The sequence below is a fragment of the Branchiostoma belcheri genome, unplaced genomic scaffold (genome assembly GCF_001625305.1).
Source record: "Branchiostoma belcheri isolate BF01 breed outbred unplaced genomic scaffold, Haploidv18h27 scaffold101, whole genome shotgun sequence".
Classification (NCBI taxonomy): Eukaryota; Metazoa; Chordata; class Leptocardii; order Amphioxiformes; family Branchiostomatidae; genus Branchiostoma; species Branchiostoma belcheri.
In genome coordinates, this window is record NW_017802392.1 from 74,297 (window position 1) to 98,492 (window position 24,196).

The 24,196-nt window shown below is 41.2% G+C and overlaps 1 protein-coding gene across 1 annotated transcript in view; it reads left to right on the plus strand.

Moving 5' to 3' along the window:
• Positions 1 to 24,196, plus strand: part of LOC109473931 (E3 ubiquitin-protein ligase rnf213-alpha-like) — a 134,495-nt gene that overhangs the window by 63,809 nt on the left and 46,490 nt on the right. The window contains exons 44-57 of the mRNA XM_019774105.1: positions 207 to 340; positions 2,665 to 2,757; positions 3,407 to 3,532; positions 4,481 to 4,644; positions 5,370 to 5,598; positions 6,004 to 6,174; positions 7,234 to 7,508; positions 11,868 to 11,996; positions 13,771 to 13,927; positions 14,528 to 14,598; positions 20,221 to 20,353; positions 21,495 to 21,602; positions 22,248 to 22,333; positions 23,095 to 23,283. Of these exons, the coding sequence (XP_019629664.1) occupies positions 207 to 340; positions 2,665 to 2,757; positions 3,407 to 3,532; positions 4,481 to 4,644; positions 5,370 to 5,598; positions 6,004 to 6,174; positions 7,234 to 7,508; positions 11,868 to 11,996; positions 13,771 to 13,927; positions 14,528 to 14,598; positions 20,221 to 20,353; positions 21,495 to 21,602; positions 22,248 to 22,333; positions 23,095 to 23,283 (2,065 nt within the window). The remainder of the gene's footprint in view (positions 1 to 206; positions 341 to 2,664; positions 2,758 to 3,406; positions 3,533 to 4,480; positions 4,645 to 5,369; positions 5,599 to 6,003; positions 6,175 to 7,233; positions 7,509 to 11,867; positions 11,997 to 13,770; positions 13,928 to 14,527; positions 14,599 to 20,220; positions 20,354 to 21,494; positions 21,603 to 22,247; positions 22,334 to 23,094; positions 23,284 to 24,196) is intronic.

The following is a 24,196-nucleotide window of genomic DNA, read 5'->3' on the forward strand; positions in this document are numbered from 1 at the left end:
AGGACAGAGTTAAAGAGGGTGGTCACCATATATGGATGTGTTTGAGTATGAATAAACAGACCAGTTACTGCAGTTTGTTGAGCTGCAGCATCCCCATGTGAAGGTTAACAAATACAAAAATAAAAATACATTTGTTTTATTTTGTGAATGTTACAATGTACCATTCTAGTTTTATGTAGAAGTACATGTGTATCTGTATACTGCAGGTCACATCCCCCTGCGTCAGCTGGTGTATCGTGTCCAGCCCCTCCCCCCCAGCATGCTGCCGCTGGTCTGGGACTTCGGCCAGCTCAGCAGTGATGTGGAGGAGAAGTACATCCTGCAGATGGTCAACAGATGTGTAAGTCTTCCTTTTACAATTATTATAGTAACTGTATCTAAAAGTACATGTATATTACAATATATAATATTAATAACTAGAAAAGGCCAATATTTGCTTTGGAGCAAATACAGCGATGGGTTCACCACATTTTACGACATGGCAGGGAAAGAATGAGAAACACAAGGGAAAACAGTGATTTACATTGATATAACTATAATATGAAGTAAAATACAACTAAAACAACGGTTGGATAGCTATTCCCTACTTTATTGGTTAGGATTTTTAATTGCATAATGCAAACTGTTGATTTTCAAAATAAAAAAAACGTCCATGCCCCGCATTCCAATGCTGGAGCAGGAAAGCTTGAAATACCTACCAAAACACTTGAATACAGACATACTGTATGGAAATGCTCTGTGCAGGTGTTAATCAAGTTAAATCCCAACAGCCAATCAGCAAGAAATGCTCTGTGCAGGTGGAAATGCTCTGTGCAGGTGTTGATCAAGTTAAATCCCAACAGCCAATCAGCAAGAAGAATAGAGGAAAGCTGCATGCCTATTGGTTGATGCCCTGCATTCCATTGTGATGACTCATGCCCAAACGTGGTAAACAAGGCACACTAACACAGTAATACATTTGCTATAACACAGCCAAAAAACTCAAATAAAACCATTCTAAAAGCCTGTATCACAATAATTTAAAAAACGCCTAGGGGTATTTGCCCACTGTACCTCCATACCAAATTTCAGGACCTTAGGCCCTAAAATGAAGAAGCTGAATCCATTTAAAAAATGGCAGGAGAAGGAGAAGAAACATCAGAAAAAGCAATATGGGTTCACCACCACTTCGTGGTGTGGTGAACCCATAAATATATATATATATACCTAATATAGTATAGATCCTGGTTTAATCCATACAATAATATTGGAAATGATATTATTGCCTCCAGGGGAGGATATATCCTTCCACGGAAGGGTTTTGTGGGAGATGTAGATTTTCACGTTCGCAGTTGTTTCTCGCGTTTGGGTGGACGGATTCTTTTGGGACTCGTGATGCACATTCTTTCGTTTTTATTGATTGTATATGTGTTTTTGGGCGGGGAAAATGGTGCCTTTTGGTGGCCCCAAAACACCCCTTTGAGCGTGAAAATGGGTTTCAACATTTTGACCCCTGGTGTATTTAAATAGTACAAGTCTCGTCCACTTGCATGACCTTTCGCATAGAGGGGTGTCCGGTATCGATACATTCTTTGTTTAAAAATATGCACCAAAATGCTGTGTTCCAGGTCTGCATATTAGCCAGATTCAGTGAAAATATGCACAATTCAAAGAACCTTTAGTGAAATATATACTTCGTGGTGTGGTGAACCTATAAATATATATATATATACCTAATATAGTATAGATCCTGGTTTAATCCATACAATAATATTGGAAATGATATTATTGTCTCCAGGGGAGGATATATCCTTCCACGGAAGGGTTTTGTGGGAGATGTAGATTTTCACGTTCGCAGTTGTTTCTCGCGTTTGGGTGGACGGATTCTTTGGGGACTCGTGATGCACATTCTTTCGTTTTTATTGATTGTATATGTGTTTTTGGGCGGGGAAAATGGTGCCTTTTGGTGGCCCCAAAACACCCCTTTGAGCGTGAAAATGGGTTTCAACATTTTGACCCCTGGTGTATTTAAATAGTACAAGTCTCGTCCACTTGCATGACCTTTCGCATAGAGGGGTGTCCGGTATCGATACATTCTTTGTTTAAAAATATGCACCAAAATGCTGTGTTCCAGGTCTGCATATTAGCCAGATTCAGTGAAAATATGCACAATTCAAAGAGCCTTTAGTGAAAATATATATTTCTTTGCAGATTTATGGTGTTTTTTTTTACTTGGATCGAACCCGGAACTGTCAATTTCCAATTGTAGCGGATTTTACTTGTTAGTTTTAGATATTTTGACCGCCATCCAGCAATCTTCATCAGTATCATATGGACTGAAAATTTAAACCGTTTCATCCTGGATGAGTAGCCTTCATCTACTTTTGTAGATACATTCAGTATGCCAAATTGCGTGAAGGTACATGTAGTAGATAAATAGTACATGTAACTATATATATGCATCTTTACTTGGTCCAGTTTTAGTCTACAAGTTAGATGATATTACATGTATTTTGATCTGTTCTGTATCTGTATTGGTATGGCCTGTATAACCGCCTTTCGGCGCAACACAGCAGATTAATCTGTTGATCTACATGTATTTCATGTTACTGCTTCTGAATCAGTAGTCTTTATAGTCTACTTTGTGTAGCTAGATATTTCAATCTTTCTTGTTCAAATTTCCAGATAAAAAATAACAACCTACCTGCTACCGGTAACACGCCCAAGGTTGTGAGTGCTGTACTGGCTGCATCCCAGCGCTACATGCGGAGCAAAAAGGTAACAAGGTTATCAATCAATTGCATACAGAATTTATCAATAATCATTAATTTAGCATTTACTTGTTCAACAATGATTTGACCACCTGTAATAACTGGCCTTATTACAACATATGGCCGTGCAATTTCTGTTAATGATGATATTTAGTTGTTACCTCTGGGGAAGAAGATATGTCATGTATATGTGGGAAGGTATTGTTTTGGTTCATGTTTGTGTGTGTGAGCGTCTATTATCTTTATCAGTTGTCCAATGTCTTGTGCGTGTAATGGGCTATACCACACTACTTTCAGGAAGTTTAACGGGGTCTTTATCTTGTATTTTGTATTATAATAAGTGATATCACCCAGTTAGTCATGTAGTGTTATTGTTATTAGCAAAGTTAATGTGATGTCTGAGTCGTTGTGAACAGTATGCATTGTATAATACTTCCTGGAGGTTTAGAATCTCAGATTTCTTGGTCAAGAATGATTTGACAACCTATATAATTATTGATCTCATTGCAATTGCTTGCTGTGCCATTCCAGGACCAATTATATAAAAGTCAATAGAAATGATTTAGTTCTTTGAACATGTATTTCAATAAATGAAGAAAGAAATCTTTAAACTGTGTGTGATTTTAATAATTACCGCCATTAAATGTTTCTGCCAGGATGAGTGCAGTTTTGTGAGTCTGCGTGATGCGGAGAGGACCCTGACAGTCCTGTGCTGGTTCTACCAAATGTCTGGCAAACTGAGGGAACTGATGCCAGATACAGGAAGGAGCACAAGTTCGAATGTAAGTTCTCCTGAAAATTTCAGTACTACTAAATAAAAGGTTATTGATGTCTATTGTGACTGTTCATGACTTGATGACATGGTGCGTGTTTGTTTGATTCGCATAAACCACTGTCTTTAGGCATAACACATCAGTTTTGTACGGTGAGTACAAGTTTTGTAAGACCAGACTGTAATTACCTCCATGAAAAACTGGAGGTATTGTTTTTGGCGCGTCTGTGTGTGTGTGTGTGTATGTGTGTGTGTGTGTGTTTCCGCACATTTGTAGTCAGCATAACTTCAGAATGCCTTTATGGATTGTGATGATATTTGGTATGCTGGTAGGTCTTAGGAAGCCAAAGGTCAAATATGGGCCTCCTGGTGGCTGACCTTGGTGCTGCAGCAGAACAGCAGTACTGCAGCAAACAGATGTACGGGGTGGTAGGGAAAACAGATGTGCGGATGTGTGGAGGCAGCGCCTGCCCTGTTTGATTAATGAGGCTCTCCCTCGGGAAAAGCCTACATGACCATATCCAGGCCAAAGGTGCTACGGTAACCGTGTGTTTGAAACCAAAAACCTAAAAGTATGTTATTTTGTTGTGTACTGTAGTGTACTGTGTAAAAGCATTTTAGAAAAACTCAATATATTTCATGGAGGTATGAGGTCTCTGAATTCTTGTTAAGGTTTGAACCACTCGTGGGGTCGTGTGGTGTAATGGCAGAGCATTCGGCTCAGAACTAAGAGGTCCCGGGTTTGAATCCTGCCAATTCACCAACCTTGTGCCCTTGGGAAAGGCACTTTACACGACTTTCTTCACTTTGCTCAGGTGCTAATGAGAAAGGCCCCTACTCTTTTCGATAAGTGTAGTGGGATCTTAAATGCAATCATGGTGTTGATGCAGGTGCTGATACATGTACATGTACATTTTTCCATAGCTGTATTACTGACAATACCCACATCTTGTCACAGGCAGAAATATCTGACTTCACCAGAGCTCTAGTCCTGGCCATCGGTGTCTGCTACCACTCCCGTCTGGAGACCAGGAAACAGTACAGAAGATACGTGGCTCAACATTTCACAGACACCTGCCTGCTTCCCCAGGGACCTCAGACAGTGGAACAGGAGATAGACAGGTACATTGTTGGCCTGCACAAAATCTGGAACGTAACACTTTTCAATTTACAGAGTGTATGATTAAGGTAGTCTTCACATAATTATGAAGGATGATATTCTGTCTGTAGTTTTCAAATGTTGTGTCAGGAATCTTTTGCAATGGACACAATTCTGATGCAGGCATTAGCTTTGCACAGGCACAGTACGTTCTATACTGAAGTGCTTAGACAGGTATGGTTTAAGAAATTACTTAAGCCAATTTTTTTACAAATTGAATGTATCTTGAATGATAGCGCAGTGTCCATATTTCTTAGAGACTATTCAAAGTAAATGTACAATGCTATGTACCTGAAAAGAAATTGCGTGCAGAGGTGCCATCTTGCTTTTGTGTGAACTACACACTAATTATATATATACGTGTATAAAACAATATTCCAATAAAATATCTACATGTATCTGTGGCCAACAATTTTAACGTCTCTAAACTATTTCTCATCTCTTACTTTGCTGTATTAAGATGCCATAGACTCCACTCTTGTTTCAAGTTTGCTAAGCACTGATGCACTATCTCGTGCTGAACAGAGTGGTATTTCCTCTGAATCATTAAAGTCACCATGTCCCCAAACCTGCTTGAATGTGTTCCTTGGGTACGAGACAATTAGTTGAAAATGATGACCAAGTGTTGTAAGGGTTAGTCCTTGGTTTTATGATTTTCCAAAAGATTCTTTTGTTTTCTCTCGTCAAGATGCCAGGAGGCGTTCCTTGATGAGCTGAAGGACCACCTGGGAGCAAACATTGCCTGTAACATGGCGCTGAAGGAGAACGTGTTTATGATGGTGGTGTGTATCGAGCTGCAGATCCCGCTCTTCCTGGTGGGCAAGCCGGGCAGCTCCAAGTCTCTCGCCAAAACTATCGTGGCAGACGCCATGCAGGGAGACTTTGCACCTTCATCCTTGTTTAAAGGTCTCAAACAGGTAGGCAATGCACTTCTTACAGACTGCCCATCATAGCTATTATAATGATTAAGGGTTAATGACCCACCCCGTGAATATGGTGTGATAAAGCCTTGTCAGTTGCTATAACCACCAAATAAAGCCACCAAGTGAGCGCACCAGATAAGAACTCTATTTAGTAGGCATGGATTTGCTGTCATGAAAACATATCTGGAGCTAGAGAAAGCCCTGTTGTGGTCATCAGATTGCTGAGTGAACTGAAATAGTCAATGAAGAACCTGGAAGAAAAGACAGCCATGTGTTGACTCATTCCTGGACAGGAGTTGCACATTCAAAATTTTTTCGTAAGTCCAAATTCTTTCATGCTATCTGTAAAGTTCTCAAATTCCCTCAGCTGTGATTTGAATTTCTTTTTTTCTATCTCAGGCCCAGATGGTTTCCTTCCAGTGCAGCCCACTGGCCACACCAGAAGGCATTGTGGGAACGTTCCGTCAGTGCAGCAAGTTTCAGAAGGACAAGGACCTGTCCCGCTTCGTGTCTGTGGTCGTGCTGGATGAGGTGGGACTGGCAGAGGACTCACCCAAAATGCCTCTCAAGGTGATTAACCAAAATTCCCCTGGTGTTAGATAGTAGTATTATATAATTTGAATATCACCATACAGTGTGTTTCATATTATTTGTTGGTTTGCCTGTTCAGCACACACAGCCAGAAACTAGCCTATAGCTATTACAAAGTATAAAAAGTTACAACATAATTCTATAGATAAAAACATTGTACAAAAGAATTTTATGTGATAACACATACCATACAGTGTGTGTACTACATACACTGTATGGTATGTGTTATCACATAAAATTCTTTTGTACAATGTTTTTATCTATAGAATTACTGTGTACTTAGGATTTATGAATCGGGACTGAAAGTGGTTCTTAGCATCTGAATAAGTAACCAATTCTGTACCTGTCTCTGTTTTTGATATCTGTCAACATTTGACCAGGGTTAGTAAAAACAAGTTGTTACTGTTGTGTATAGTTTAGTCACAAAGAAGGAAAAAACGACTGTGGTACAGACCTTGCATCCAATCTAGTGTTCTAGCCAGCCTGATTTTTTTCCTGTCATATCAACTTTGTTTGACGTACATGTAACATCATGTCAAGAGCTGAAGGTGCGAGATGTCAGGCCAGAGGTGGAACGATCCTAGGGGCATCCAGAAAATTTTTAGATCTTGACACTGAAATGCTATTTCTTGCATTTCGGGGGCAAATTGTGCTGGTATACTTAAAGCTTTAAGTTAGTTTAATTACATCTCTTTCCATATCTTTATACACCAATTTTTGTCTTTCAAACATGATGAGTTTTTGTCCATCAAATGATGGAAAGATGGATGTTGGCTAGAACACTAAAAATGCAATCACATTAAAACTATTAAACATTGGGAACCTGGTAGAAAAAAGCATTTTCCTTTACCAAAGAAAGTGCAGCATGTTATGAGATGTAAAGCTACATACATGTATAATTAGTAGCCTGCTTTCATCCTCTGTACAAAAAGGAGAGGGAGAAAGAGACTCAGCAGCTAAAATAGCTTTAGTAACCAGGCTATAGAAGAAGCATGGCCCCAATACATGTTTGTTAACTTTGCAATTACTGTAACACAGACCCTGCATACACTGCTGGAGGATGGGTATGAGGAGGAAGATGATGATGATGATGACTCAGAGGAAGAAGAAGAAGAGGAAGAAGAAGAAGAGGAAGAAGAAGAAAAGGAAGAAGAAGAAGAGGAAGATGAAGAAGCCCCAGATCAGACAAGATCCCACAAGAAGGTAGCATTTGTGGGGATCTCCAACTGGGCTCTGGACCCTGCTAAGATGAACAGGGGCATCTTTGTGTCCAGGGGGAAGCCAAAGAAAGAGGATCTGACCAAGAGTGCAAGGTAAGTTTATGGGTCCGGCACCTGATTTTATAATGTTAAAGAGGCCGATTTTTTTCCCCTGGGTAAGAACAATAAGGAAGTGCTCCCACTGTGCCCTTCCCAGCAGCTTGAATTGTGAATTGGCCCATAAACTCATAAAAATCCTGAACAGTCTATCCTCCAGAACAAAGGCAGGACATTTGCATACTGGTCAGTTTTCAAAGATTCAATTTTTTTATTATCTACTGGTTTTCAGGGTAACATTTTCAAAAGGCAGATACTTGTTACAAAGCTACATAAGCAAGAAATTTGCAACTTTCAGTTTGGAAAATCAACCTTGATCATATTCCAACTTTCAAATCAGCCCTGTCAAAGTTTTATATAAGGACATATATGGTGCCCTAACTATATAATGCCCTTGCTGTATCAAAGTGTCTACTTGTACATGTAATGGGGGGTGCCCTAATTCCGACCCATCCCTAATACCGAACTAGTTTGAAAAATTCTTGTTGCGGCGTTATGCATGGGAGCACGTACCTAAAAATAACCACAAGAATGGACAAAGTTTTTGTATTGATATCGGTAATCTCACAAAGTTTGTTTTAGTTCGTACACTCCGGCAACAGACGAGTGAAAAATCTGTGTGAATTCAACGCTTGTTCGGGGGTTGACGAGCGTGTAAAAAATGCAGGTTTTGCTTTTCAAACAGCCATTTTGGAGTAAGTCACGTAATTGTAAAAAGAGGACTTGTTTGGGACAGAAAAACAGTTGTAGATTATTTTAGTCATAATTTATGTATTATAATTTCTAAACGCTCTTCTCAGATCGACCTGTGTTAAACACTAGGTCGGAATTAGGGCACCCCTGTTGCGATAGAACGTTCCATGCACCGGCAAAATGACAAAAAACCTGCCGTGCGTTTCGCGAACCATTACGCTTGGGTGCAAGGCGCTACACTCAAGTGAAATACAAAGCTGTGCAGCTTTAATCGTTGTGATCTTTATCTGTCAATATTATATCTCATGTTGTGCGGGGTTTAGGGCACCCCCCCGTTATCTGTGCTTGCAACTTGAAATGTCTTTCTCACAACTGAATTAGCTTTAATTTGCAGTTTTGTATCTGACATATGGCTTGTAAATGTCATTCCTACTTGCAGACAGACTCAGATACAGATGTAGACTTAGGCTCTGTATGTAGAACTGGGCATGTAACTGCCAGCCAAGGTCACAAGCTACAAGCCAGAACATGGCAAGTCAGAGCTGTCATTACTATTATACATATAACGGGAGGGGTCCTAATTCTGACAAGTCCTATGTTCCATGCAAACGCACATACCTTTGGTAATAGTTTGCCTCACCCAAAAACAGCGCAACATGAGCTATAATATTTACAGATAAAGATAACAACGATTAAAGCTGCACAGCTGTGTATTTTACTTCAGTGTAGCGCCTTTCACCCACGCGTAATGGTTCACGAAAGTTACGGCAGGTTTTTTGCCATTTTGCCGGTGGAACGTTCTATCGCGAAAGGGGTGCCCTAATTCCGACTTACAATTTAACAAAGGTCAATCTGAGCAGAGAGTTTAGTATTTAAAATACACAAATTATGCCTAAAACAATCTACAACTATTTTTCTGTCCCAAACAAGTCTTCTTTTTACAATCACGCGACTTGCTCCAAAGCGGCTGTTTCAAAATCAAAGCTGCGTTTTTTAACACGCTCGTCAACCCCCCGAACAAGCGTCGAATTCAAACAGATTTTTCACTCGTCTGTTGTCGGGGTGTACAAACTAGAACAAACTCTGTGAGATCACCGTTATCAACACAAAAACTTTGTCCGTTGCTGTGGGTATTTACAGGCACGTGCTCCCATGCATAGCGCGGCGACAAGGATTTTTCGAACTAGTACGGAATTAGGGGTAGGTCGGAATTAGGGCACCCCCCGTTACTTCATATTCTGGGTTACTAGTACAAAAAAGTTATACAACTTCTTATATGTATGTGTTATCATTTCAAAAGTGTCTTGAAGAGAAATTTGTACTTGGCAAGCCAAACTGTCTTAGACAGGCCTCCCCTATGTACACTGCACGGCTGCCAGGACAAGACTGTAGTCTGGTAGTTTATGTCAACTTATCGAATTTATATCAGCAGGGTGGGGTCATTATATAGTATTATTGGCCTCTTAATATACATGTAGAACTGCTATAATCATATTTATAATGCTTTAACTAATATTGTAACCACACTTCACACTGTCCTAAGTTCTGAACTATTTGTATAATTGCATTATTCCTACATTCATGCTTTTTCTTAGCTACTATTGTAAGACCCATGAATGTCCTTAATGCTGAATTGCTGTCTACTGTATTATTCCATTCACCCTTTTCATCAGTACTCTTTCTTAACTACTATAATTATAACCACACATAACACTGTCTTTGATGCTGAACTCCTTGAAGTTTGTATTACTCCCACATTAATTTCATTGACTTCCTTAACTACTATTGTAAGACCCATCACTGTCCTTGGTGCTGAATTGTCTTCTGGTACATCATTCTATTCACCTCTTTCAGCCATACTCATTCTTAACTTCCATTGTAACCACACTTTACACTGTCCTTGGTGCTGAACTCTCTGGTATTGTATTATTCCCACATTCATGTTCTTTCTTTCTTAGCTACTACTGTAATACCCATCACTGTCCTTGGTGCTGAACTCTCTGGTATTTCGTTATTCCAACATTCATATTCTTCCTTATCTGCCCTTGCCAAAGTTGTCAGTTGTGCGGCTGTAATGCCGCATTACGTGGTCATTATCAGATCACTTCTGGGGTTACCCCGGCATTAAACTAGCTCCCACTGAACATTGGGAGTAATGCTAGATTGATGCCATGACCATTAATCATCATTAATCATCTTGGCCTTTTGGAGTGGGGCAGAAGCTGTTGCCTGATGTGATCTCCACCCCTGACAGCCTGCCTGACAGCTTGCCAGTGGGGATGGTCACACCAAATTAATCCTGTGCTCTTTGAAAACATATGTGCCTTCTAGGAGGTGAAACATAATCTGTTTTCTTTGAGCTGAAACACAGCATCATACATATCTCCAAGTTTGGCTTGTTTTGACCAAGCTACAGGAGTCTTTTCTTTGAATGTCTTTCAACCACTAAATCAAAAGGTCTAGGACCTGTTGGCCTGGGCGGATAGTGACTGCATTTGTATACATACAGAGCCTCCTACATGTGCTATGGGGAGTTGCAAAGGATGGTCTGATCTATCATGTGACCATGTATGGGAACATTCTGCTCCCCCCAGAGGTCATGTGACCTATGGGGGGAGCAGAATGCTCTAAGCTGTCTTGGTCCTACATTGTGTTCTCTCTCTCCACTTCTTGTTAGACATTTGCTACCAGGCACCACATTTTTTACCAAATGTCTTGAAATTTTAACAGAGCTTGGGAATATACTTCCACAGGTATTCTTGGTTTAATTTTTTGGATGCAGGCCCTAAAATAATTCAATGTAGCTTTTTTGTAAAAAAAAAATAGTCCCAAAAAGTATATTGTAACTTATTTGCTCCTGTGTCTTCATATTAGGTGAAATAAAGGACCTAAAATTTGGTATGAGGATAGTGGTTCATGTACAGTGTTGGTGGTTGAAGTATAATGACAAGAAGTCCTAAATGCAACTTCATGTATGTTCTTTTAGGTTGGAATTGCAACAGAATTTCTGAAAATATACCCTGTGTAAAAGGGGGACAAACTTCAGACTGTTTCAGGCCAGGCAGGTTATAGACTGAATTAGGTCAGTCAGGCCTGCTCAGAGGCGGTGGGACGTCAGTTGCTGACACAGGGATTGTTCTAAATGGTTGAGGATTGTGCTTACTTGAGCCTGGTGCTAATGTAAGGGTCAACCATAACCGAAGACTGTGACAGAGGGCATTAATGCAGGGGAAAGGCAAACTAATTGGTTCAAGGCACTGCAGAGTTGACAGTGGAGGGAGGTGCCTTGGACAGTCATAATCTACTGTGAAATTAGGCACTATACTGGCTGTAATGCAGGATGAATGTTTCAGGGGGTAATGCTGCATAGCAGACCACTTTGGCAAGGGTACTGTTGTAACACCCATCACTGTCCTTGTTGCTGAATTATTGTCTTCTAGTCTATTCAATTTACCTTTATCATTCATACTCTTTCTTAACTGCTATTGTAACCACACTTATTAACACTGTCCTTGGTGCTGAACTCTTGTGTATTATTATTAACGTCCTTTCTTAACTACTGCTTATGATTGTAATACCAACACTGTCCTTAGTGCTGTATTGCCTTCCAGTCAACATAACAGTTCTTCATGATATATTATTTGTTCATGTCTTATTTCCAAGGGGTATCTGTGAGAATGACCACCATGTCCTGGCCAGTATGAAGACTCTCCTCCCACAACTGTGCGAAGCTTACCTGAAGCTCTACAATTCTCAGGACAGGGAGTTCTTTGGCCTTCGAGACTTTTACAGGTGCAGTTTTGGATTTATTTAAAAAACTGCTCTGCTTGTATACACAAAATCATTAACAGCACTGTTAATGAATCTCTAAATTTTGAAAAACAGTTGTGTCTAATAACACTAAGGAATTTTGCCAAGACTTCCCACCGATGGATAAAGTTGTGAATGAAAATGTGGACTGCCAAAAAGCAGTTACTCAAACAACTGGATATGATTTTGGAAACGTCAGACGTTTCAGCTAGTATCCACTTGCTTTCGTCAGTCTCGTATTACCTGGATGTCTAACCTTCATCCACAAAAATTTTGACTATTTGATATTCATTGTAAGTTATGAACAAATTTTCAGAAACCTTTGTGGGTCATCAAGCAGTATGATTAAAAAAAGGTAAATGCAATCCTGCATGGCCTTTTTCAGGCTGTAGGGGCAGTCAGCTGTTAATCCACTGTGTCTTATAGGAAGGTGGAGTCCATCCCTCTCCTTTCACCACCGTTTACCTCCCCAACCAAAGTCAGGCTCCCATTTTGCACCTTTTTGGTGTGAGGAAAGTTGTGCTAAGTGCCCTTTCCAACGACACAATGCCTAGCGATTAGAACCAGTGACCTCTTGCTGTCAGGTCCGCTAGCCTAGCCACTTCACGATGGTCAAATTTGGGCCCAAATATTCCAACCTTTTAATCGAACCGAATCATGTTCGATATGACGTCATTTGAATCGAATCATGTTCGATATGACGTCAATCGAACCGAACGTTCGTTCGATCCGAGGTCACCCGCGGTCATGTACAGTAAACCCGCGGCTTCAAGCCCGTTTTTACACGGCTACCTCCTAACAGTAAAAAATCAAGTTTTTCACAAATATAAACCAATTTCGGGACAGTACATCTATGCCATGTTATAGTTGATATGTAACAAGTAACGAAGCTACTGCCGTCATCGTGTGTGACCTTGACGATGTAGTTGTTGTGTACTGGGATGTAAGTTACCCCCTGTACTTACTCACCCTGCCTGACATGCTTGCAAACATGGTATTTAAACCGCAACAAAAACAAATTCAATTTACCTCAGAAACGTTTTAAATTGTAGGCAAGACACAAATCTCGATCTGTGTCGGACGGATTTTTTAAAGATGGCGGCATTCTGGAATTATTGGTCTTTGAAGTTGAAAAAGTGCATTTTTGGGCGAATTTTTCGGCCTTAGCAACACTTTAACTTTGAAATAAAGAAAACTGTCCGACTCAAATCTTAATTTTGTTATACTGTTCTCTAAAATGCAAAAATGAGGGATTTTCTGGAAGATTTTGGGTCGGTTTAAATCATTTGTTTGGTTATTGCCGTCGATTGTTCTAGAATAAGCATTCGACGATTTGAGACTGATTTCACCCACATTTAAGCATTGTAATAAAAACAACAACATTTGGGGTATATGCAGTGCTGATTTTATCACATTTGGACAATGGAGTCCCCGTGAAAATGTTAATTATTTCTTAACAGAATGTTAACCGTTGAGACTGGCTCCACGGAAGCCGCGCGTGGAACCCCGGTAACCTGATACCCCTCCGTAGAATTGGAAATTTACCCTAGAAATTGACCGCCATGCTTGGCTATTCGACACCACAGCAGAATGATTGAAACATATACAAACATATGCATACAATGAAACATGCATAAGATCTAAATGCTATACACTCAGTCTAATGTTATACACAGTGAGTGTTAACATCTAAATGCTATACACTTAGTCTATTTTTATACACTCAGTCTAAATATTGGCCATGTTTTCCTTCCAGCCTGGTGAAGATGGTGTATGGTTTCTGTAAGACATCCGAGAGACCCCCCACCAAGGCTCAGGTGGTCCATGCCGTCCTGAGGAACTACGGAGGCAGGGATGATATGGACCCACTGCAGAAGTTCGAACAAGTGCTAGGGACACTCCCAGATGACAAGGTGTGCATTTTTCATTTGTTTATTTCAAGTTTCCATATATTACAATGGAGGGGGAAGCAAATCAGATGATGAAAAGTACACATGAAGATTTACAGTGCTGTACGAACAACAATACCTAAGGTACATGTATACACGATTAGACAAATAATGGAAACATCGATAGATAATCTACCAAGAACATGTAATCTGAACCAGCTCAGCATAGCCTTGTTGGCATAGAAGTGCCACACCCCACAAATTGAGCTCTTTAGGCTGTAAATCTCTCTAAACCTGTGATGCAAATGGTACAACAACTTGCCTTTGAAATCTACATGTGGTTGTTCAGAGATGTACACTCATCTACATGTATATGCCCATGACTCTGAGATATGAAAACACAGGAAAAATCATGTCTATGTGGCATGGAATTCAGTATAGAAATGCATGCAAACATCATTCTAGATGACAAAGTTAAGTAGAAAACTGGAAATGCTTGTGCTGTGTTGCAAGTATCTGTAATTTTTATTTTGCACCTTGTACAATCCAGTTTGCATTTTCACAATGATTTTGTTGGCATGAGGAGTTTTGAGTGAATATAGGAAATGTTTGTTGTTGCTGCAGCATGCTGATGACCCAGACTGCACTCCAAGTGGTCTGATCCGAGCAAGTGTCCAGGGCATGCACTGTGAAGGGTAGGCTTCAGTCAGACATGTGTAACCTTGTTGTTAATATGTTTAATGCACATTTGTAACATAATAACAGTACTAAAAATTAACAAGAAGCCATAGGCGACAATTCTCCGTGAAGTTTTATATATTTCAACAAAATCCCAAGCGTCAACGCCAGACCTACTGTGCAGACATTATAATTAGGCAACGGTTAATACCACGCTCGTCCCCAGCGCCCGTGGAGAAGCCATAGGTTATAGATCGTGGCTTAGCCCAGGCTATGGAAAATAAACTTTCTTTAATGCAAATCTGTCGTTTTTGTTTTCTTTGCGCTATCTAAAGGGTTAGGATAACCTACTCTACTCTGGCGGTATTGTCGTGCGCGCTCGCTAGTACGTAACGTTACACGGCGGCCATCTGAATACATGTACACTGCATTCTTTCTACTATCGGGACCTAAAACAAGACGCAAGATTCCTATTTTGGGGTATAAAATGCTGTCACAATGGTAATATATACCAAATGAAACGGACCTTTACAAAGTACCTCATTTGGTGACGCTATGAGGGTGTACCGTTATCCCTCTACATTTGCCCAGAAGGGAGTTAGTCGCGGAAGGAACTTAGCCACGGAGGGAGTTTTGGCATTCTCCGCCCGCGCCACAAACTCTCGTCCCCAGGACAGTTCACTCTGCTACCCCGCATGCTTTGCGCAAAATGCGTTCTCGGCCCGAGGACACAAATACACGCTAATGCTTCCGCACTGTGTTGCTCTGGGGACCCCGCCGCGCGCCCAGATGTGGATTTAATTATAGCGCGCTAGCGGACGCTGCGGAGGCAATGAGGGCGCGTCACAAGCATAAAACATACAAAGAGCTAAATCCATTACTGCTCCCAGGGCGTGTAAAGATACTGTGCTTCAAGTTCTAACTTCATTTTAATTACACACACACAATCATTGCATTCACATAAAGATCGGACTATCATGGTCGTGTCTAGTAACAAAGACAGCCCCACCGTCTTACGGTGCCTGTACCTAATTAAGCGCGCCTGGAACAAGCCAAATTCCAGCAACAGTGGCGGTAAGCACCGCGAGTGTTACTACCGCCGGCCAGATAACCAGGATATCTGCTTACAGTACCTCTGCTACCAGACAACTGCCTAAACCTACGGTCTATTCCACAGGATTGTAAAAGTAGGGATGTTTCGAAAATAACCATTTACTCCAATATCAAAACAGCTACGGTAAAAATAAAAAGACGTGCATCATCCCGGACATAATGCAACACCACATGCGAAATTACACAGATATGCGACGTACGGCAGAATGCGTTTTGGCTGCGAACATCTTCCAAAAAACTTGGCATCTCTTAACCATGGGCAAAAACATCTGGAACCACTTATAAAAACCACCCCGTATCTGCATGAACTTTTACCTCCCCCCCCGCTATTCCAAACAACGCGTTTTTCTGGACCGTTCCAATTCGCCTCGTAATTGTAGGGGTGCGTCTGCGATATTACATTGACCGCGAAAGCAGCAACGGCAAAAATACACATTCGTGCATCAACACGGGCATGCCCGCAGACGGCGTATAAAATTGCGTGCCGATTACACGAAGAGAACCCAGTGTTTTGACTGCGAACATGAAAAATCAGCCGATTACAACACTCCGTCCGGAGGTCCTGACCTCCTTCACGGAGTAATAAAAACATTTGCACAAGGCCATTCCCACTTGCTTTTTTGCCTTGGGTTACATTGTAGCTCCCTACCGGGGTGTTTTATCCCCCTGGATTTTCTGTGCTAGGGTTTCCATACAGGGTTTTCCTTTCCCGTGATTTACATTAAAAATACAGATTCTTTGCATGGAACGTAATCCTTACAAAATTATGTTCTGAGTGGTCCAGTTTGTAGACTAATTTTGTAATGATTTTGGAAAGACGCATATTGTTTCCCACTGCTATAACCAGAACCAACATTTTCTTTGGTACTGAACTGTCTTGTGGTGTCAGTGTTGTTATTCAATTCTTATAGCAACACCACATCCATTTGTTGGTTCTCCACACATTAAAACACATTTAACTAAAAAATTATAACAAAATGTAGTGATGACAGAAGTTACTGTGTATGGAGGCATCTGAGTGAATTAACCATTGTATAATAACATTGCTGAGGTGAGAATATTTTTGACAAAGGAGTGAGTTAACTTCCTTCTTCTGGCATAAAATATGTCCACAGCAGATCCACAGTGGCAAATGAATTACATGTAGTATGGCCTAAATACTAATTATAACCACACTTACACTGTCCCTGGTGATGAAATGCATCATCCCTACACGCATACTCTTTCTTAGTTAGGTACTAGTACTGTGGTACATGGGGATACTCACACATGCTAATTGTTGGTGACTTCAACTATCCAACTATCACATGGAGTGAAGGAGGAGGTACTACTCGCACAGACGAGAGTGAGGCAGGGAGATTCCTGGAAGCAACAAGGGATGCATACTTATTCCAACACGTCACATTCCCAACAAGGCATCAACTACATCAGGAAAGTAAAACTCTGGACTTGATCTTCACAAATGAGGGGGGCATGATTGCAGAAATCGATGCCAGGCCACCATTAGGGAAGAGTGACCACATTGTCATGTCCTTCACCTTCAAGTGTTATGCGGAAAGGACAAATACCTCAACTAATACTTACCAGTACCACAAGGGAAACTACACTAAAATGAAAGAAGAATTAAGTGAGGACTGGGAAAAGAAGTTGAACAACCTCAACGTCGAGGAATGCTGGGAAGTGTTTTCACACAAAGTAAGCAGTCGAAGAAAACATCCCCAAAACAAACCTACCCTCCAAAAGAAGAGGTCACCTAGCATGGAGAGACAGTGACACAACCTTAAAATTACGGAGGAAGCAAAAAGCATGGAAAAAGTACTCAAAGACCAGAACACATGAGCACCATGCTAAGTATGCAAAAGCACGAAATCAAGCTCGCTGGGCAACAAGGAAAGCTCTGAGAAATTTTGAAAAGGACTTGGCAAAGAACATCAAGATGAATACAAAGCTGTTTTGGAAATATGTGAATACAAAAACCAAAACAAGAGAGTGTATACCAGACATAGTGGATGACACACATGAAGATCACACTGTTGTAGCAACAAATGACGATGAAAAAGCTGAAGTCCTCAGCAAATTTTTCGTCAGCACTTTAACCAAAGAGAATACCCAGTCAATCCCTGAACCGACACAGAGAATGTATGAGGAAGACCTCAACAGCATAAACGTCAGTGTGGAAGATGTAAGCCGAAGGCTGAAAAACCTGAACCCGAACAAGTCGCCGGGGCCAGACAACATCCACCCACGGGTATTAAAGGAAATGGCGGAGGTTCTAGCAACACCACTTCAGATAATATTCACAAAATCATTGGAAGAAGGAAAACTCCTGAGGGAGTGGAAGATTGGTCAATCAGACATATAACTCCCATCTTCAAAAAAGGAAGCAAGAAATCTCCCAGCAACTATCGCCCTGTAAGTCTTACTTCAGTAACAGGAAAAGTCCTGGAGGGAATCGTGAGGGATCGAATTGTGGACCATATGAAAAGCAATGAGCTGTTTACGAAACATCAGCATGGATTCTTACCAGGAAGGTCGACAGTGACTCAGATACTAGAATGTCTGGAAGACTGGACAAAATCTCTAGATGGGGGAGAACCAACAGATGTGATCTATTTGGATTTTCGAAAGGCATTCGATTCCGTGCCAATACAACGACTCCTAACAAAAATCGCAAGCTACGGTATAAAGGGGAAACTGCTACAATGGATTGCTTCATTCTTGTCAGACCGCAAGCAGAGAGTATGCGTTAATGGAGCGCTGTCAAGTTGGGCTGAGGTAACAAGCGGAGTACCGCAGGGAAGTGTCTTAGGACCAGTGCTCTTTACAGTCTTTGTAAACGACATGCCTGAAGCAGTAACAAGCCAGCTGAAGCTATTCGCAGATGACACAAAGATGTACTGCCCTGTGACCCAAGAAAAACACTGTGAAGAGCTCTAAGCGAACCTCTACAAACTAGAAGAATGGTCAACTAAATGGCAGCTGTGTTTTCATCCGGACAAATGTACAGTACTAAGGATTGGGTCAGGACATCCACCATATACGTACACAATGAAGGGCAAATCTCGTCTGATACCATTAAAATTTACCACGGAAGAGAAAGACCTTGGGATCATAGTTGACCGGGACTTGAGTTTTGAAAAGCATATTGCAAAAATGACAGCAAAGGCCAACCAGCTCACAGGTCTTCTATGGCGGACCTTTGAGTACATCGACACAGAGGTCTTCTTACTACTATACAAATCACTGATTCGACCACATCTTGAATACGGTGCACCAGTTTGGTCCCCACACCAATGGAAGCAGGCAGACCAAATAGAAAACGTACAAAGAAGGGCAAGCAAAAGGGTGCCTGGTCTAAGCAATCTACCATATGAGGAGAGACTTAAGGTGCTAAGGCTCCCGACACTGGTATACAGAAGAATACGTGGGGACATGATCATGACCTACAAATACATTCATAGGAAGCTGGACACAGAGGGTTGCCTACCAAAAATGCAAGAAAAAACAAGAACAAGAGGGAACAGCTTACGCCTAAACAAAAGATCAGTGAACACCAACAAAAGACTGTTTTTCTACAGCAACAGGGTAGTAACATGGTGGAACAGTCTACCTGAGGAGGTGGTGTCAGCCCCAAGTGTGAACAGTTTTAAAAATAGACTGGAAAAACACATGAGAAGTCATCCAGTGGTGTACAACCCCCGGGCACTGGACAACCCCCACAAGATGACCATGTCAACGCAGTAAACTACAAGGAGCGGCTCAAAGTGGAAGAGAACTTCCTACCGAGACGAAAGATCTACTCTACTCTACTCTATGATTATAACCACACTTACACTGTCCTTGGTACTGAATTTTATAATCCCTACATCCATACTCTTTCTTACATGTAGCTACTGTGTGGTGTAGTGGATAGAGCATCTGACCCGACTATCAAACAAGCGGACCCAGGTTCAATCCTCAGGGTTGGACCCAGACATATCCAGACGTTTGTCCTTGGGAAAGGCACTTAACACGTATTTCCCTCCTCAGTTAGAGGGATCCTGGTCCTAGCGTTAGGAAGGGCATCGAGACGTAAAAAAATCTAGCTTCAAAAAAGACTTGCACTTGATGCAAGCATGTCTAATACCCAGTTAAAGGGGAAAATGACGTTAAAATTGGATTTTAAAAAACTTACACTGTCCTTGGTGCTGAAAAGTCAATTATTCCTTTCTCTTCTTTTCCAATGATGTCCCTCCTTATTTAGAAGAAACTACTGCATTATGTATGGCACTGTATTGATATAGTTTACAGTCAACAATGAACAGTTGTCCTGCCCAATTGTTGCAGCCATTGCATTTCTAGCTACGTGATTTACTGGTTCTTGTTGAATGGCTCACATTGTTGATAAGTTGCTTCATGTTTAGATTTGCTTGGCTATCATAAATGATTGACTTCATCCATCTCCAGTGTTGCTGTTCTTCAATTTCTTGTCTAACTCTTGTAGGATGTTCCTTTGTCCTTACAAGTTTAAAATCCCACTGTTCCAGGGAGAGCCGTTACCTGATGGTGCTGACTCAGAACTATGCAGCGCTGGGGATCCTGCAGCAGGAGTTACTGTCCATGTCTGACACAGTCATCATCTTTGGCAGCAGTTTCCCTAAGGACTTGGAGTACACACAGGTAAGGGCACAGCTTCCCTAAGGACCTGGAGTACACACAGGTAAGGGCACAGCTTCCCTAAGGACCTGGAGTACACACAGGTAAGGGCACAGCTTCCCTAAGGACCTGGAGTACACACAGGTAAGGGCACAGATTCCCTAAGGACCTGGAGTACACACAGGTAAGGGCACAGCTTCCCTAAGGACCTGGAGTACACACAGGTAAGGGCACAGTTTCCCTAAGGACCTGGAGTACACACAGGTAAGGGCACAGCTTGCCTAAGGACCTGGAGTACACACAGGTAAGGGCACAGTTTCCCTAAGGACCTGGAGTACACACAGGTAAGGGCACAGCTTCCCTAAGGACCTGGAGTACACACAGGTAAGGGCACAGTTTCCCTAAGGACCTGGAGTACACACAGGTAAGGTAGCCTGCGTTACAAAATCTCTCACTGTCAAGGGCTGATTTGCGATTTCCCTAAACACTAGAGAGAAGCATGCCCATTCCCAGAACTAACAATGGGAACTCAGGATCCTCTGTCACTATAGAAACTCAGTCATCACAGCCTCCGACACTATGGTAACAGAGATTTCTCAGTCTGACAATAATTGGTCCATGTTGGCACATATGTATAAATCAACCAAATTAAGATGTTTGCAACTTTCCTGACGATCAAGTTTCTAAGGGCCTGACCCGTGGGAGGGCTGCTAGAAGTGTAATGCAGTCAGGCTAACAGGTAAGGGCACTACACAGTGTTTCAAGGATGGAAAGTTATGCCCATAAGCTGTGTTACCGGTAACTACAGTACAAGTTGTCTTATAGTACTTTACCCAAAAGTATTTTAGTATGGCATTGGAGATATTGGAAATCAAGTAGAGGCCAATGGGATTGCACTTAAGGAAATAGTTTGGTACTGTATGTAAAGCATTGTAATCAGATGTTTTTTCCTTTATACCAAACTGTATGTACATGAATGTGTACATCATGGTGTCCATCGAAAGTTCATTCTTGCATTGTAAAACACATGATGTACATTCTGTTTGTTGAGAATTAGATAATATTAATGCCTCACATCAATCAGTCGACATTTATGATCTCTTACCATGATTCTAGCTTCATCTGGTGTACACAATATTGAACTTATTTAATGATGGTTTGCCAGGTGTGTCAAAACATCAACCGTATCAAGGTGTGTATGGAGACTGGGAGGACTGTGGTGCTGCTCAACCTGGAGAACCTGTATGAGAGTCTTTATGATGCCCTCAACCAGGTAAGCAGGGATTCATTTTCATTTATCGTAAATTTAAAAATGAAATATTTATGGCAGCACGTCGGCAAAACGTAATGCGTCTGAGTGTGCAAAATTCCGATTTTTCAGTTTTCGTTGGACTTTTGGTCAATGTTACATCAGAATTTTGCCTGTTACAGACGATATATTTTCCAACACAATAGTTTGAAACTACAGGTGGGATGCTAACCTTATATACGCAAGTATGACCTTATATGAGATGTTATGCAAAAGTGCTATTCGTAGTTCATTGCGGGGTTCGCGCAGGTGCAGTATGTTCTGCTGATGTGCTATTTATGGCAAATAAGGTTTTAAATTAAGTAAATAAATTATTTAGAAAATTAAATGAATTAATTAAACCATACCTGGGCCATGGTAATGTTTGATATTGTGATAACTACCACAGGGTTCTAATGGTTATCATCACACAGGCTTGGAAAAGTTGTTTTGCATGCACTGCTTACAAAATTCAATACCGGATTCGGATGTTGGAATTGATGTTGTTTCAGTTTCAAGTGCCTTACATATTCACAGACTATGTGCTTGTTTGGTTTGATTGTTGAGAATCGCTATAGATATTACAATACGTATTTCAAGATGTACTCAGAGTGTTTTTCCCCCATGCAGTACTATGTGTACTTCGGAGGTCAGCGGTATGTGGATCTGGGTCTGGGCACACACAGGGTCAAGTGCCGAGTCCACCAAAACTTTAGGTAAAGCTAAGTTGTCAGTACTCTTTGGGGGACACATGTCATTGCTGCGGTTTGGGGGGCACAATTTGGCATCTAAGCTTCAGAAACATGTAAAATATTATGACAGTAAAAAGGTGGAAAAGTAATATGACATTGTGATTTGGACACCGTTTCTGTATACAGATAGGTTCTCTGGCTATCATCATCATCAGTCTTCCTCTTAGGTGTGGCAAACAAAGTTTAGATTCCAGTGCAGTCTGTCTTTCATTGCTGGAAGAAGCTCATGTCCTTCAATAATGATAATTATGATGATCAAATAGCAAAGGTTAGGGTGTTAGTTTTTAATCATTCATAGTACACCAATTTAATCAATTGCCTCTCAGATTTGCCCACTTTTTTCTGACTTCCCCCTAAAAATATTCAGGTTCTAAATCAACTACATTGTACATGTAAAAAGTTTGCATTGTTTTCCTAAATACAGTTGAAGAAAGTTCTAGTCCTCCTAGGTGTTACAGTAACTGTTTTCCAATCTATCAAATTGAATGTAGCGATGTCATGTGATAAAAAAGTTCAACTTTCAACAAAATACATCAACAAGTTGGATTGTTGTCTGTTATGTTGATTTTGTGGCTCCTGTTGTAGCATTTATGGCTATCATAGGATGCCTAGGCCTTTTTTTGCCCTGTTGCATCATATTTTCTCTGACAAAAGACCAAAAAAACAACTTGAAGAAAACCAAGTAGATTTGTTTAGCCATATTTACAATTCCCTCTCTCTCCCAGGCTGGTAGTTATTGCAGAGAAGGACATTGTGTATGAGAGGTTTCCCATCCCACTGGTCAACCGTCTGGAGAAGCACTTCCTGGCCATCTCCACTGTCCTGTCTCCCCAGCAGAAGGCCATCGCTCACAGACTGGAGCAGTGGGCCGAGGCTTTCACCACACAGAGGACTGCACCTCATGAAACTGTCAAGTAAGTTTGCAAAAAGTTTCATCTGGTTGGTGAATCAATTCAACATCGTTTTCTTGGGTAAGGTAGGTGAAAGTAGTCCCATAGCCTTTTTCTAGAGCAGTTGGTTGTTAGTACAATGTGTCTAGGGTGTGGTGTTAGAAGACGGAGCCCATCCCTCTTTTTCAACTGGCTTTTACCACCCCAATTGAAATCTCCGAAGTAGGAAGTTGCTGAAGGTATCAAAGCTCTTGGTCTTGTGTCTGCTGGCCTGACCATTCAGCAATTCAATGCTACTTTGGTACACAGCCTTATTTTTCCTTCTGCCAGCATTTTGGCCTATCAGCCACCTTCAACAACTTAAACTTTATTAATTCAATCTGATGTGCAGTAATGCAGTGAATGTAGCTCCTCATATTCCACCCCCAACCCCCCTAGGTGTACATTTCGCTCATCACTACTTCATACCGTGGCCGACAAGAACAAAATTTTACACCGCAACTTTTGGTGTTTTACACTGCAACTTTTGGTGTTTTACACTGCAACTTTTGGTGTTTTACACTGCAACTTTTGGTGTTTTACACTGCAACTTTTGCTGTGTTTTACACTGCAACTTTTGCTGTGTGGAAAACTTACACCCCTCCCCTTTTATAATGGACGGTCCCCCTGTCAGGTCAAAGGTGACAACGATGGCATGCAAACTACGTCGACTGAGTTATCCTTTTCGTGCATACGTTTTTTAGAGGAAAAGCTTGGCTACGTTGTGACGTTAGTTTTTTTCTAAAGGTTTTTCTAGCTTTGGCCTATAGATCGGGATAAATTTAAAAATGTTTCGACCAGGTCCAGTGATTACAAATTATGTTGCTTTTTGCTGCCATGCGTCACAACAAATTTATCAAGGACGTCAGATATCCAGCTCCAGACATCAACAGCAATG